The 14,528-nt window shown below is 31.7% G+C and overlaps 1 protein-coding gene across 1 annotated transcript; it reads left to right on the forward strand.

Moving 5' to 3' along the window:
• The first annotated feature begins 8,545 nt into the window (after positions 1-8,545).
• LOC116032720 (ethylene-responsive transcription factor ERF003-like) lies at positions 8,546-9,499 on the forward strand. The gene is made up of 2 exons (XM_031275423.1): positions 8,546-8,862; positions 8,959-9,499. Exons 1-2 carry the CDS (start codon positions 8,780-8,782, stop codon positions 9,419-9,421), a joined length of 546 nt encoding a protein of 181 aa, XP_031131283.1. The 5' UTR covers positions 8,546-8,779; the 3' UTR covers positions 9,422-9,499.
• The last annotated feature ends 5,029 nt before the right edge of the window (positions 9,500-14,528 follow it).

Raw genomic sequence — 14,528 nt, forward strand, 5'->3', positions numbered from 1 at the left:
TGTCGTTTTCGATCATAGTCTACAATGCAAGGTGGACTCTTTGTCCAAAGTATAATTTGCATCAAGTATCACTATCCACCTAATGCCAACTACTTTAGATGGCTCACACTTCAAACTCTGCTTCGTTCCTTTTGGACCTTATGAAAGACCAAATTGCCCCTTTAATTCTTAGCTTTAACTCGGGTCATTTCTAGAATCGGGTAGCCATCTTTCAAGCTAGTATGTCTTTTCACCATGCATGATGCATCGACTCTTAAAAAGAACACTAATGGTACGGTAGATACTAAAATATAAGTGAATAGCTCACCTTAATTAAAAGACTAATCTAATAATAAGTGAGAGAACCTTTCAAGTTTAAGTATTATTCTACAATCTCTTACAATGTCAAATAACGCAATAAATTCATGTCTTATGGGTTCCTAATGATAAGATCAAGCCTTTTTGTTTTTAATCTTTCTATTTCCAATGTATTTATTAAAAAAAGAAGATAAAATTTGTTGAGCAAAAACTTTTATCAAATGTTGTTGTAGCACGTTTCTATTAGTAATTTAAGAGGATTCTTTTTCAAGTCCTGGTGGAGCTAATAACAACATATCACATTAACATTTGATAAAACTTTAAATAAAATTCGTTATCCCTCTAATAAAATGTATTTTAAACTTTGTTGTTATTAGCAGGGACGCACATATATATGAATATATTAAACACTTGTTTAAACACACAAAATGAAGATTACACCCCGGCCTGTATATATCCATCCAATATGCCATAAATTTAATTGTGATTTTGATTGAAGCAGTGAGAAAACGTGTATGATATGATGTACTGCATATATACTTGACTGATGGCATGGTAAGAAATGGGTTGGACATGAAAACATGGAGACCCACTAAGATCAGTCAATCATTGAATTCTAGAACAAACATGCGATAACCAATTATGCCTTAATTTTTTTGGTCTTTAATCACACTCCGATTTAAAGCAACTAATGTACTCATCACACATTAGTTGCTCCAATCAAATATTCACACGTCACCAGTAAAATAAGTAAAAAATAAAAAATGGGCAAAAACAATAAACCTTTCGCTTTTGAAAAAATACCACTTTTAGTGTATGAATATATTTTAATTGTTGTGTAAATTTCAGTTATTTGCGATGTAAATTTAACATTTTTTAATTATTATCAAAGTGGATGATTTGTTTCATTGAGAATCAAATCAGTCACTTTATTTAGTGGCATATTCGTATCTGGTTTAGTCCTTAAGGCTGGGAGCAAATTCACCAATTTAATAAAAATTGATGGACTAAATCTATATTTCAAATAATTGAAGGGCTAAATCTATATTTAGGTCATAATTGAGAGACTAAAATTATTATTTCCCTTCATTTTATTGTGTGCTTAATTGCTTTTGTCAGAGAGTTGTTAATTTCAATTTTATTGAATTACGTTTTTTTTTTTTCAATCATGATCATCGAACTCAAAGTCGATCAAATAAGATTTGACGATTTAACTATAAATAAATGTTATTTTTATATTTTATACTTAAATAATGTGCCACTTTTATTTCCCACAAAAAAATGTGGCATATTTTTAACTACCTTTATTGAATTACTGAATTTAAATTAATCCATAATTGAATTACAACAAAATTAATATGAGCATGAATTCTCTCAAACATGTATGTTTGATTAAAAATAGATTCATTTTCTAATGCAAGATGGAGTCGCTAAATTCATGCATGGTAATCAATGAATTTAATTCTAACCAGCTTGGTTAGCGTGATTGGTCGTACACTCTATCCCTTAAGAGAGGTTAGGTGTTCAAACCTCCTCTTGTATGAAAAAAATCTAGCCAACACTTTGCCCCTTAATTAGGCTCAGGACACTTAGTGATCTAACAAAAAAAAAAGAATAAAAAATTCTTCATTGTAACGTCAAATAGTGAAAAAAATTTGATAAAAAATTGGCTAAAATGTCATCTAGCACCATGAACTATATCCAATTATTCATGCCACACCCTGAACTTTCATATCGTATATATCGAGCCGCAAACCAAAATAAAAAATTCACCTAGAACTTTTAGCAGGTTTCCAGGTGTTCCTGTTGACATGGTGCAGGTTTTCAAGTGATGTGACATTTATTTTAACCTTATGTTGTCCATGTAAGCATTTACATATTAAAAATATTTTTTTTAAAAAAAACAAAAAATACAAAAAAATTGCATTTCTATAAATTTAAAAATTTGAAAAAATACTAAACAATAAATTAGCCAAAAAATATAAATTCTGAAAAAAAAATTGAAACATTGGAATTGCAAAATTGAAAATTATACATTATGAAAAAAAGAGAATAAAATTCTGGTTATTTTAATATAATAATTTTGTTTTTTTAAAAAAAAATTTTAAATATGTAAACGCTTACATGGACAACATAAGGTTATGAGAAATGATACATCAGACGCCATGTCAGCAAGAAGACCTGGAAACCTGCTAAAAGTTCTAGGTGAATTTTTTATTTTGGTTTGCGGCTCGATATATACAATATGAAAGTTCAGGGTGCGGCATGAATAATTGGATATAGTTCATGGTGTTAGATAACACTTTAGCCTAAAAAATTTAATCCCATAGCAATATCTTATACAAAAATCCTATTTAAAAGTTTTTGCATGTTTCCTTAATTATTTGCATGGACATTTGGAGATCCAACAATATTGATTAGGAAAATCCATTATATCCTAGAAAATGAATTTGATTGGAGGATGTAAAAGGTAATATTATTTTGTCTCACTTTTACATTGGCTCATAATTCTTTTTGGATGTGCACAATGCACAGTTAAATTATACTTTTTTATTCTTTCAATATAGTGATAATTTTATAGCAAATTTTTATTTTTAAATTTCTACATATTTTTTGCTCTGTTTACTTCAATTTGTTACTTTAAAAAAAAACATTCTTTTTAATTGATATATACACGTACATATAGGGGCAGGAGTGGTTTACATGCGAAGTGTCTCTCGGGTAAAAAATGGAGTGAGATCTGAACTGTTGATCTAATCTAGATCAACAACTCAAAATGAAGGATTTTTTTAAAAAAAAGCGCGCTTCTTCGCAACATGGATGCGAATGATCAAGTGTCTCGAATTGATGCACCTTAAGGTAGAAAATAATGCACCTTAAACTTTAAACATATGCACCTTAAACTGTAAACTTACGCACCTTAAACTATAAACTTACTCACCTTAACCTTTAAACGTTAGCACTTTAAGCTTTAAACTTAGTCACCTAAAGCTATAAACTTACGCACTTTAAGCTATAAACGTATGCACCTTAAGTTTTAAACTTACACACTTTAAGCTTTGAACTTATGCAAAATTACCATAATGTCACTGTGTTTTTTTAGAAAAAAAAACTTGTGTGAGACTGTCTTACGGGTCTCAATCCATGATACGAGTCGATTCTTTGACTAACGAGGTCAAAGATCCTACCCATTAATCAAAGATTTGACTCATTAATTAAAGATCTGATCGATCTCACAGATTGAGACCTGTGAGACGGTCTCATACAAATGTTATCTTTTTTTTTTTTTTTTTTTTTTTAAGTTTTCTTCATTTTGCACTATTGATTTTGGCTAGATCAATGGCTGAGATTTCACCCCGTTTTTCACCTGGAGACCTTCTTCTCATTTGATCTATAGTGTGTGTTTGTGTCTGTGTGTGTGTATATATATATATTAGGGATGCTTCACGTGCAATGCTTCTCCAAGGTGAAAAATGGGGTGAGGTATGAGCCGTTAATCTAATCTAGTTATCTAGATCAACAGCTCAAATTGTTGGAAAATTATTATAAAAAAAGCGCTTTCGACAGCATGGATGCAAATGATCAAGTGTCTCGAACTTACCCACCTTAACCTTCGAACTTATGCACCTTAAGCTTTAAACATACGCACCTTAAGCTATAAACTTACGCACCTTAAGTTATAAACTTACTATACGCACCTTAATTAAGCTTTAAACTTAGGCACCTAAAGCTATAGATTTACGCACCTTAAGTTTTAAGCATACACACCTTAAGAGTTAAACTGATGCACCTTAAACTAGAAAGTGGCGCACTTTAAGCTTTAAACATAGGCACCTTAAGCTATAAATTTACGCATAGTAAATTTTAGAATTAAGCACCTTAAGCTATAAACTCGCGCATAATGAGTTTTAGAATTAAGCAACATGGCAAGATCAAAGATTGTGATTAATTCACATGTTTTACCTAGGAGAAGCTTCGCACATGATCCCTTGTCTATATACATACATACATACATACATACATACATACATACATATATATATATATATATATATATATAGTTTTTTTTTTTGTTTTTCTTCTCTATTTTATTTTTCCAAAAAAAATATTATTTTTAATTAATAAATGCACCCTTAGTCTTCATTTTAAAAGTTTCATTATTTGACTTTCAATTTAATGCCTCATATTCCACCATTTTAATTACATGAGCTAGCATTCCCAACATTTTGGAATAAATGCATAGCTTTAAATAACTTACAATTGACTTTTAGATTGTTATTTAATTTCAAAATATTATACCTTTTTTTTTTTTAATTAATGTTACACGATAAAATAAAGATCTCTAACTCATAACTATATTTCATATTGACGTGTGAAGCCAAATCAAAAAGAAAAAAAAAAAACCCATATTTTAACACGCAATTATATGTTCCCATTCAAGTGATGACATAATACACATTACACAACATGCCCGTTGAGAAAGAATAGATACAAAGAACCTAAAACAAAAATAATTGTCGCAACCTAGTCAAACAGTGATCTAACCTTCACATGCAAAAAAACACAAAAGTCTCGAGAGTTCGGTCTTCTAGCAGTTAACTGCCCCTTGGGATCGACAGCGGACGCGGCAAGAGAGTCGGCCAGTTAGCTACTTGTGTGTACGATGAGAGGTTGACGTTTCATTTATAAAATGTGTTTTATTCTAATTAAAAATTTAAATCAATAATTAATTAAATTCTACATTTGTTATTTATCGGGAAAATTTAAACTCATGTACATTTCGTCTCAATTAAAATTAATGTTTAAGTAAATAGTTGGACTGTACATTATATATAGGCTCCCTCAAGTGAGAGGCATGACCAAGAGAAAATTGAGAACGAATTTTAATGTTGATTTGCAAAAAAGTTGTAAAATTTCAATAATTATATGAATTCCGTAACGGACCATGCTAGATACCCCTAGAGTAGCGCCTAGAATTTGTATGTCATGCACCTTATGCGTTAGACTTATGTACCTTAAACTTGAATATGATGCACTTTAAGTTTTAAACATGCACGCATTAAGTTATATATAAACTTACGCACCTTAAGCTTAACTTTTAACTTAAGCACCTTAAAATTTAAACTTAGGCACCTAAAGCTATAAACCTATAAATTTACACATCTTAAACTTTAAATTTAGGCACCTTAAACTTTGAACTTACTTAAAATTACAAAATGCCACCTCATTTTAATTTTTTTTTTTTCCATTCTGGAATGTTAGATTTTGACTAAATCAATGACTGAGATTTCACCACTTTTTTTACCTGAGAACTCCATCACATTTCTTCTCTAGTATATATATATATATATATATATAGGGGCGCGCTCTAATGAGAACGGATGCCCATGAGAGATTGGTTCTCAGTTCTCCCTGGGCAGTGCGTTCTCATATATATATATATATATATATATATATATATATATATATATATATATATATATAACACTCAACTAACAGTTGTAGCCTATGAGGAGATGGCGCAGGAGATCGCCCAACTTGCGATCGCCTTCCAACAGGCAAATCATGGGAAAATCCCTTCCCATGATGTAACACATCTTTGTCACACAACGCAACATGCTTCAATAATAATATTATTAATTATTAATTAAGTTGTGACCTCAACTTGACAGTACACAAAATTCTTGGTCGTCTCCATTTTAAGTGGTGCGTGGATGGGATATATATGCACTCCATCCTCCATGCATGTGGGCATACTACTATACGTACCCTTCCTTGCCCGACCTAACCCGCGTGAACCCAATTGCCTTACATGCAACAATAATTTCCGTTAGATTTAATGTCTGATTGTCAACTTTAATTTAATTATCATATATAGAGAATCATATTTAAAACAATCATGGTAATATGAAAATTACTGTATTTTTTTCTTCTTCACATGAGATTCTAGATGAAAGGAAATTAACCTATAGGGTTTGGGGCCAATTAGTCTATATATATATATATAATTAGGTTTAAAGAATACTAGTAACTACGAATTTTATAGCAGTTTGATTTTAACAATCTTTATTTCAAGTGGGAAGAGTTTGTTTCTCTTTAAACTATATCTCATGTTTGAATCTTATGAATGGAGTAACAAGCTAGCTGGATCGAGAAAGATCTACTTAGTAGGATTTAGTCGAAACTTGAAAGTAGACTATATTTGGTAGAATTTAATTTATTTTAGAACTTATACTTATTTGTGGCTATAAGTTCAGTTTGGTAAAACATTAATGAAAGCTTAAAATATATAATAGCTTATTTTGAAATGTTACTTTAAATAGACTCTGTTTAGTAGAGTTTATAACTTATTTTAAGTTACAAATAATCTATGACATTTCAAAATAAGCTAATGACTACTAGCTTTTAAGTTTTCAGCTTATAAGCTAAATATGACAAACAAACTCGTAACTTTTTAAACCGAACTCTAACAGAACTAACTTATCATCGACGAAAAAAGTCACTTCATACATAATTATCTAATTAAGTGATAAAAAGTAACAACGAATATAATTAAAGAATAAACTTGCTATTTTCTTATAATTTAAGAACGAAAATTGACACCACTCCCCTTAAAATTCTTATAATTTAGCTAACAAAAGCAACATAAAAATCAAATGGAAACATTTTCAACAGAAGTCAACAACTCTTATCACTTTAAGCAATCTATTACACAAAATCACATTGACGAGTAAGGAATTTATTGAATATTGCATGCTTTGATAGCAAGAAAAAATGAGAACACGCCAAAATGGTTGATGTCAACATCCATCTAGGGATTGCGTACTCTATCATGGAAAATAACGGTCAAAAATTTCAGCTATGAACCCTAAAAAAACCCTACAAGTATCTGTCATGCAATCTTGACCTTACAACTGAGTCCTATGGGCAGGTTTTCCTATGTTTTCTTAATCTTAAATTGGTGATGTTAACCGATGTAATCTTGTCCACAAGCAACACCCAGTAGCCAACATGTCTTCCATCTACACATTTTAAAACGACTAAAAGGAAAATAAAGTATTTATAGTGTTCAATCTGTTTCAAATTCCAACTTGTTATGTTAGGGAGCTTTAACCTCACGAAAAGGACATTCCACCTAGACTTTGAAAACCTTGATGATAATGTATATAAATTAGGCATTTACTGTGTTCTAATGTAAGCTCACTGTTACCCAACTTGATTGATTATATAACAACCAATGATTCATTGGGTTAATTACCACTTTAGTCCTTCCGTTATCGCGTTTTTACACTTTTGACCATAAATTTTTAAAATCGATCAAATATGATACTGTAATTTTTAAAATTTGTTGGTTTTAGTCTCCGAGATCCAAATTTAATATCAGGCTTTGCTGGGCAAAAGTCTGGAGGGCCAAGTCCGGTATCATGTTACTGAAACATGGTGTTGATGACTGTTATGTAAATGTAAGGATATATTGTTGTTATTCATCACTAGCTATATATATAGTTTTTGGCGTAGTAGTAAGCGGTTGATCTGATAATTGATATCAAAGTAAGTCAGGTACAATTAAAGTTGGCAAGTGCAAATTAAGTACTGAATCTCATCAATTTTGAAGTCAATGGCCAAAAGTTAGAAAAAAAAAAGTGTTGAGAATGAAGAACAGAAAATGAAGTGAAGATCAGAAGAAGAAAAGTTCATCAAGTGGTTCGACCGAGAGCTAGCCCAAGTTCACAAGAGTAAATGAGATCTTTATTAATTGTGATGATTAGAAAACATCCATGATTACAATCATATGTATAGACAACTCGCTTCGCTCATTCCGTTCCACTCCACTTGATATGCTCTACTATGATCTAGTCATCTAGCGACATTTGTCATCTTCCAGTAACATATGAGACATACACAATAAAATAATAATAATTCAATATATTAATTAACTCATATGATAAATCGATGATCCACCCATAACAGAATTTTGTAATATTATAATTTTTGTAGTATATATTATGAGTGGCATAATAAAATGATGACCTGCGCAATATAAATTGCACAAGATTCTATCTATACATACAATAATACCTCACAACTAATTGTAGGCACACGCTAGGTATGAATTGCAATTCATATATGTTGAACTTCAATAAGGTATGATGCCTAGTCTTCATTATTATTTGCTTCTTTTTATTATTATTTTTTTTCTTTTGTTTGCTTTATGGTTTTTCCAATCGGGAAAGGAAAGAACAAAGCTTTGAAATATTAGAAAGTTGTAGAGAGAGAGAGGCTTTAGTGGGTCCCATTCCCAATATTGATTGCCAGCTGAGAGTAGTAAAGAAGGCTTACAAAAACCCCTGAACTCTTCGCCCCTTCATACTCTGCTCATCATACATTTTCACGAACACTCCCATTATTACCCTCTCTCTCTCTCAGGCATTTTCACAAACACTTAGAACACCACTGCCGAATTTCGAGATCTCTGTCAGCCATGGCTAGACCTCAGCAACGATTCCGGGGCGTCCGGCAGCGACATTGGGGATCTTGGGTCTCCGAAATTCGCCATCCCTTATTGTAATAAACTCTGTTTCTTTTCTTGGAGATATGGTGATTGCTTTGACAGGCGGGGAAGGTGTTTGATGAAATGTCTTTTGTGTTTTGTGTTCACAGGAAGACGAGGATATGGCTTGGGACGTACGAGACGGCGGAGGACGCGGCGAGGGCGTACGACGAGGCGGCGAGGCTGATGTGTGGGCAAATGGCGAGGACGAACTTCCCTCACAATGCCGGCGATCACCAATCGTCTTCTTCGAGGAAATTCCTCTCTGCTAATCTGATAGCCAAACTGCAGAGATGCCAAATGACGTCTCACAGTGTCGCCAAAAGGCCCACGGCTCAAGCCAGGGCGCCGGAACAAGAATATCCACCGCCGGCCGTTAGCAGGGGCGACGGAGCTCCGGCGAAGAACCTTGAGCAAAGCGGCGCAGAAACGCCGGAAAATTGGGTGGCGTGTCAGGGCCAGGAAGGGAGTGGGCAAGAATTCAAGGCACTTGAAGATCACCATATACAGCAGATGATTGAGGAGTTGCTTGATTATGGCTCCATTGAGCTTTGCTCTGTTCTTCAAGAATAGAAAATGCATTATTGTAGTTGCAATTTTTCAAGTGGTTTAAATTTATCTGATCTGGTAATTGCATTTCAAATGCCTTCATAATCTTGCATAAATTCGGCCCGCTGCTAATGTTACTATCTCAACTAAGGGTGTGTTTGGAAGCCCGGAAAATGATTTCCGGAAATCATTTTCTGGGCTTTGGGTGTTTGGCAACCATTAGAAAACTCAGTCAACGGAAGATGATTTCTGTTGACTGGGAAAAAGAAGCCCACTTTGGCTTTCCGCCGTTCAATTCTTACGCAAGTCCAACATTTCCGACGGAAACCACATAATTTCCGCCGGAAACCAAAGTAATCTGGTTTCCGGCGAGAAACCAGTGCTCTGGTTTCTCGCTGGAAACCTGAGCATGCCGGGAACCAGAGCACGTGGTTTCCGGCGGAAACTATTATATGGTTTTCGCTGGAAACCCAGGGGGTGGGTGAGTTGTTTTATTTATTTATTTAAAATATTAGTTTTAATATTATTATAAATATTTTATTATTTTAAATAAAATAATAAAAATATATAATAATACAATTCTACCCATTTTCCGGAAAATGAACCAAACACACAAAGACAGTTTTCGAAACTACATCCAAACACGAGAAATGAACTTATTTTCTGGAAAATGACTCATTTTCCAGAAGTCATTTTCCTGCTTTCCAAACACAGCCTAAAATTCTAAATTGATAGTTGGATTAAGTAGAGATTTGAATTTATGATATCAAATTGAAATATGTGCTCAATCTCAACTAAAATCTAAGTTGATAGTTGGATTGCACATTTATGTTTATATATTATATATGCGAAACAACTAATAGTAGGATGACAATCCAACTTAGGGTATGTTTGGAAACTCGGAAAATGAGAAATCATTTACCAGGTTTTAGTGTTTGGCTAGAGGAGGAAAAAATAAAAGTCAATAGAAAATAAGGTGTGGTTGATGAAAAATGTAGCTCATTTTATAGAAAATGACTTCCACTTTTTTTTTTTTTTTTTTTTTTTAGTAAGTCATTTTCAAGACTTCTCCTTTGTTCTCCATTCTCCAAAACGACAATAGAGACCTCTCTACATCTTCATCTTGTTCTTCATCTTTTCTTTTTTTTTTTTTTTTCGGTGACAAATCTGGTGCACCAAATCTATAGCACCCATATTTTCTTCTCCCTTGATTTCCGCATTGGAAACCAGTTTGGCTTCCGGTGCGGAAAATTATATAGTTTCTGCAGTCGAAAATTAGAAATTAGTCTGGTTTTTCACATTGAAAACCAGTCTGGTTTCCAGTGCGGGAACAAGAAGAACTCCGGAAACCTTGAGTTTCGCAGCCAGAAACCAAAGCCACTGGTTTCCAGTTGCGGAAACTAGGAACAATGTATCTTATTTATTTATTTTTAATTTTATTTGTTTGCCAATAATACTTTTTTACATACATAATGAATTTTTATTTGGTTTTGACTGAAACAAGAATAATGTGTTTTTATTTTTGGTATACAAAAATTAAAATATTGAAGCATACAATTTTGTTGATTTTCTGGAAAATGAACCAAAGCCAATTTTTTGCCGTGCAGCCAAACACTAGAAAGAAAATGTTTTCTGGAAAATGACTTCTGAAAAATGTTTTATGGAAAACAATTCATTTTTCAGAAATGTTAAATTTAATTTACAAAAATGTTATGAAGTCTTTTTTATTTATAGTAGTCAAAATTTTTACTTATTCCAAGTTATACATTTTTTGTAAGTATCAATGCCTTCAAAATTCTTATTAACCATGCAAGACATTGGTATTATGTCACATGTCCTAACGTTTTTTGAGCTTAAAAGAGTCGTGCGTTCTATTCTATGTGGCATGGAAATGGGAAATGTGAAAACAGGAAATGAGAAAACAGGAAATGAGAAATGGATAAATAGCAGTCTACTATCAATGTAGTATGATGATATCTAAATTAGTATACTAAATGGGTGGTTATATGTTCGGGGTTAAATTTTTTGGGCTGAAAATGTTTATTAAAGTATAGAATAGATACTAACTTGTAAAAAATCACTAGTATTTAAAAAAATTAATAATTAGTAATTAAAATAAAAAATGGTACTTTTTTCTCCGAATTATAGTGATATATCTTATTTTTCTCCTCAATTATAGATGCATCCACTCTTTCCCCTTAGTTATCCTCAGAGTGACTATTTTTATTCAAATCCAATAACTATTTTGTGCTGACATCCATACATTTTAGAAATATTAGTTAAATCTTTCAATGTCATTGTTCGTTTAACTCAAACATATAAAATAAATTAGATATTTTCTCCCAATTCTCGTTTATGAATCGTAATTGCATGTTAAAAACAAGAATTGTGAAAAATTATCTTGTCTTGTTTGTAGGTTTAAGTTAAATTAAAAGAATAATGACAATGGGAAATAAGCTATATATATATATCACCAATTAGAGAAAATAAAATTTAATAAAATTTTCTCTCTCTAGGATTTTTCTCTAGAGTTTTTTTCCCTCCCTCTTTGTTAGAGTTTGCCATTTCATGGTCTTCTCCTCTTCCATCCCTCGTTTATTCATGCAAGCATGGATGTGGGTGTGCTCGCAAATCAGACCGCACAAGTTTCTCTCAATAACGTTTAGGCTGGAATTTCCTTCGTTGAGTGACATCGGGGATACAAACCTGGTAAGTGGTGTCCCTAGAAGAATCACTTCCCACAAATTGCTAGCTAACACTACAAACTAATAAAAACAACTAACACAATTAATTATCAATTACAATAATCAATTAATTACGAAACACTTCGTTCCTACATTTCTTGCTTTTACTTTTCATCTTTGTAAAAACACTTGTTTTGATTCGTGTTTTTATGTGAAATATCATATATAGATAATAAAAGAAACTCATCTAATGTGACAAATTTTGATAAATTTTTTTTGAAGTACAAATTTTGATAGATTAATTATCTCATTAAGATCCCCTAATTTAACTATCAAATCATTACAACACACCACCTAATGTTCAACAAAATTTTCTTTGTTCAATGTAACTTTATATCTTTTCTTAATTAGTGAGAATTCTAACTCTCTGGTAAGATTAGAGTAAAGATATCTAAATCATATATCATACGATTCCACATTAACTTTACAAAAAATTATAATTATATGAAGTTAACCTTAAATTAAACTTGAAGGGTTCTGATCTCTTAGTTATTAGGTTAGTTTTTGGAATAGAATATAATGCCCCTTTAAACTTAAATATCTCTTATTGATGCTCTTGTTGAGTTGGTGCATACTTTGAATTTTTTGTTTTATTGGATCTGAGTAGGTACCTATAAGGCTGTAATAAGCCTGTTAGTACGTTTATGAGCTCAACAACGGTATGACATACTCTTTCAATATTATTTTATCTTTGTGAGAACATTCGTTTCTTTTGTGACTTCCATGAAACAATAGAGAAAAGCCAAAGACATTTGGAATATGCTGAGTCAGAGAGGTTTCATCACATATCTTGGGTGACAATGGTTTCATCTATGTACAATAGACACACACTTTTTTTTTTTTTTCTTGGATTGGTATATAGGTTTTTCGCCTTTCTCAAGGCTAATCTTAAGTCACAATTCCCCGTCCCTAAAGTCATTGGAAGATGTAAATCGTGAATCACATGATCAGTCTTTTAGTCAATCATTTACCTTATTGTGTGCACAAGGAGTCCAACCCAGGCCACCTACACTCTATTCAAACTTGGGGAGCCCAACTTCTACCTAGAGAGGCCAACTCCAAAAACTGGGAAGTCCTAGTCCAATAATGTTTGAGGAAGGGTTCAAATCTCCATCTTGTTGCCCCCGTCATATTCTATTTTTATTTTGTTATGAATTAACCTTTGTTTCTCCTATATCAAATAAAAAGAGAAAATAAATATAGAACTAATTTTTCTTTGATAATATAAAATAGTTGCTCTTGTGAGAAATGAAAACAAATTCTGATCGATGAATTGATGGAGATCTAGGCTTCAAGAAGTTGTGATATTTATGTAAATAAGTAAAACTTTGAATAAATATTTTTTTTGAGTATTACTGACTCTGTTACAATGTAATATTTGTTCATAACTACTTTCACAATCAACTGAAACACAAAGAGTCAATATTGCCTCTTCTGAGGCTCGAACCCATCCAAAAGTTTGAATAAATATAATGAACAATGTAAATTAATTCAAAAATGATGTATGTGTGTTCAAATTTTTGAATCTTTTCAATTCATATATATATATATATATATATATATATATATATATATATATATATATATATATATATATATATATATATATATATATATATANATATATATATATATATATATATATATATATATATATATATATATATATATAATTTGGATGCGAACAAAAGTTTTAGGTAAAAAATAAGGATAAATCTCAACCATAGATATTGTTCAAATTAACAGTTTAGATTGAAGATTAATAAAAAACACGTTGTGACATATATAAAATATAAGAGATGTGAATTTAATGTATGCTTTGGAATTTATCAAAAAATACAAGCAGTGGAGATTTTTGGAAAATTGGGGGAAGTGTCCGCTCTTATCCCCATTTGTCCCCCTTGGTTTTGTTTATACTTGAAATAATTGAAATCAATTTATGTGATCATAGGACATAGGATGTCGATAGTTTGTAAGTATAAATTCAACAACAAAAAGACATAAAGATTAAATTAGTTGCAGATCACTTTTATACATAGTACGTTAGGTTGTATATTTTTATTTCACTTTTTCCCCTTTTCATGTTTTCCACGTAAGCTAGCAAGAACATATCTTCTAAAGTCTTCTATTCTTCTTCCTCTTTATTTTTCTTTATGTTTTATTGTCTAAAACCAAGAATTGAAGAAGACAATGTTGACAAGAAAAGGATATAAGGTGAACTAACTTTGTCTGCATATGGAAACTAAGTGCCCTATTCACATTGATATGATGCATGTTCTTCAATTCAAAACACCAATTCATTCCATGGGATTAACTCTTGCTTCCACTAAACATATATAACTAACTATAATAAGCATCTTACATCTCTTCATTGGGGGGGGGGGGGG

This window comes from Ipomoea triloba, chromosome 10 (assembly GCF_003576645.1).
Source record: "Ipomoea triloba cultivar NCNSP0323 chromosome 10, ASM357664v1".
Lineage (NCBI taxonomy): Eukaryota > Viridiplantae > Streptophyta > Magnoliopsida > Solanales > Convolvulaceae > Ipomoea > Ipomoea triloba.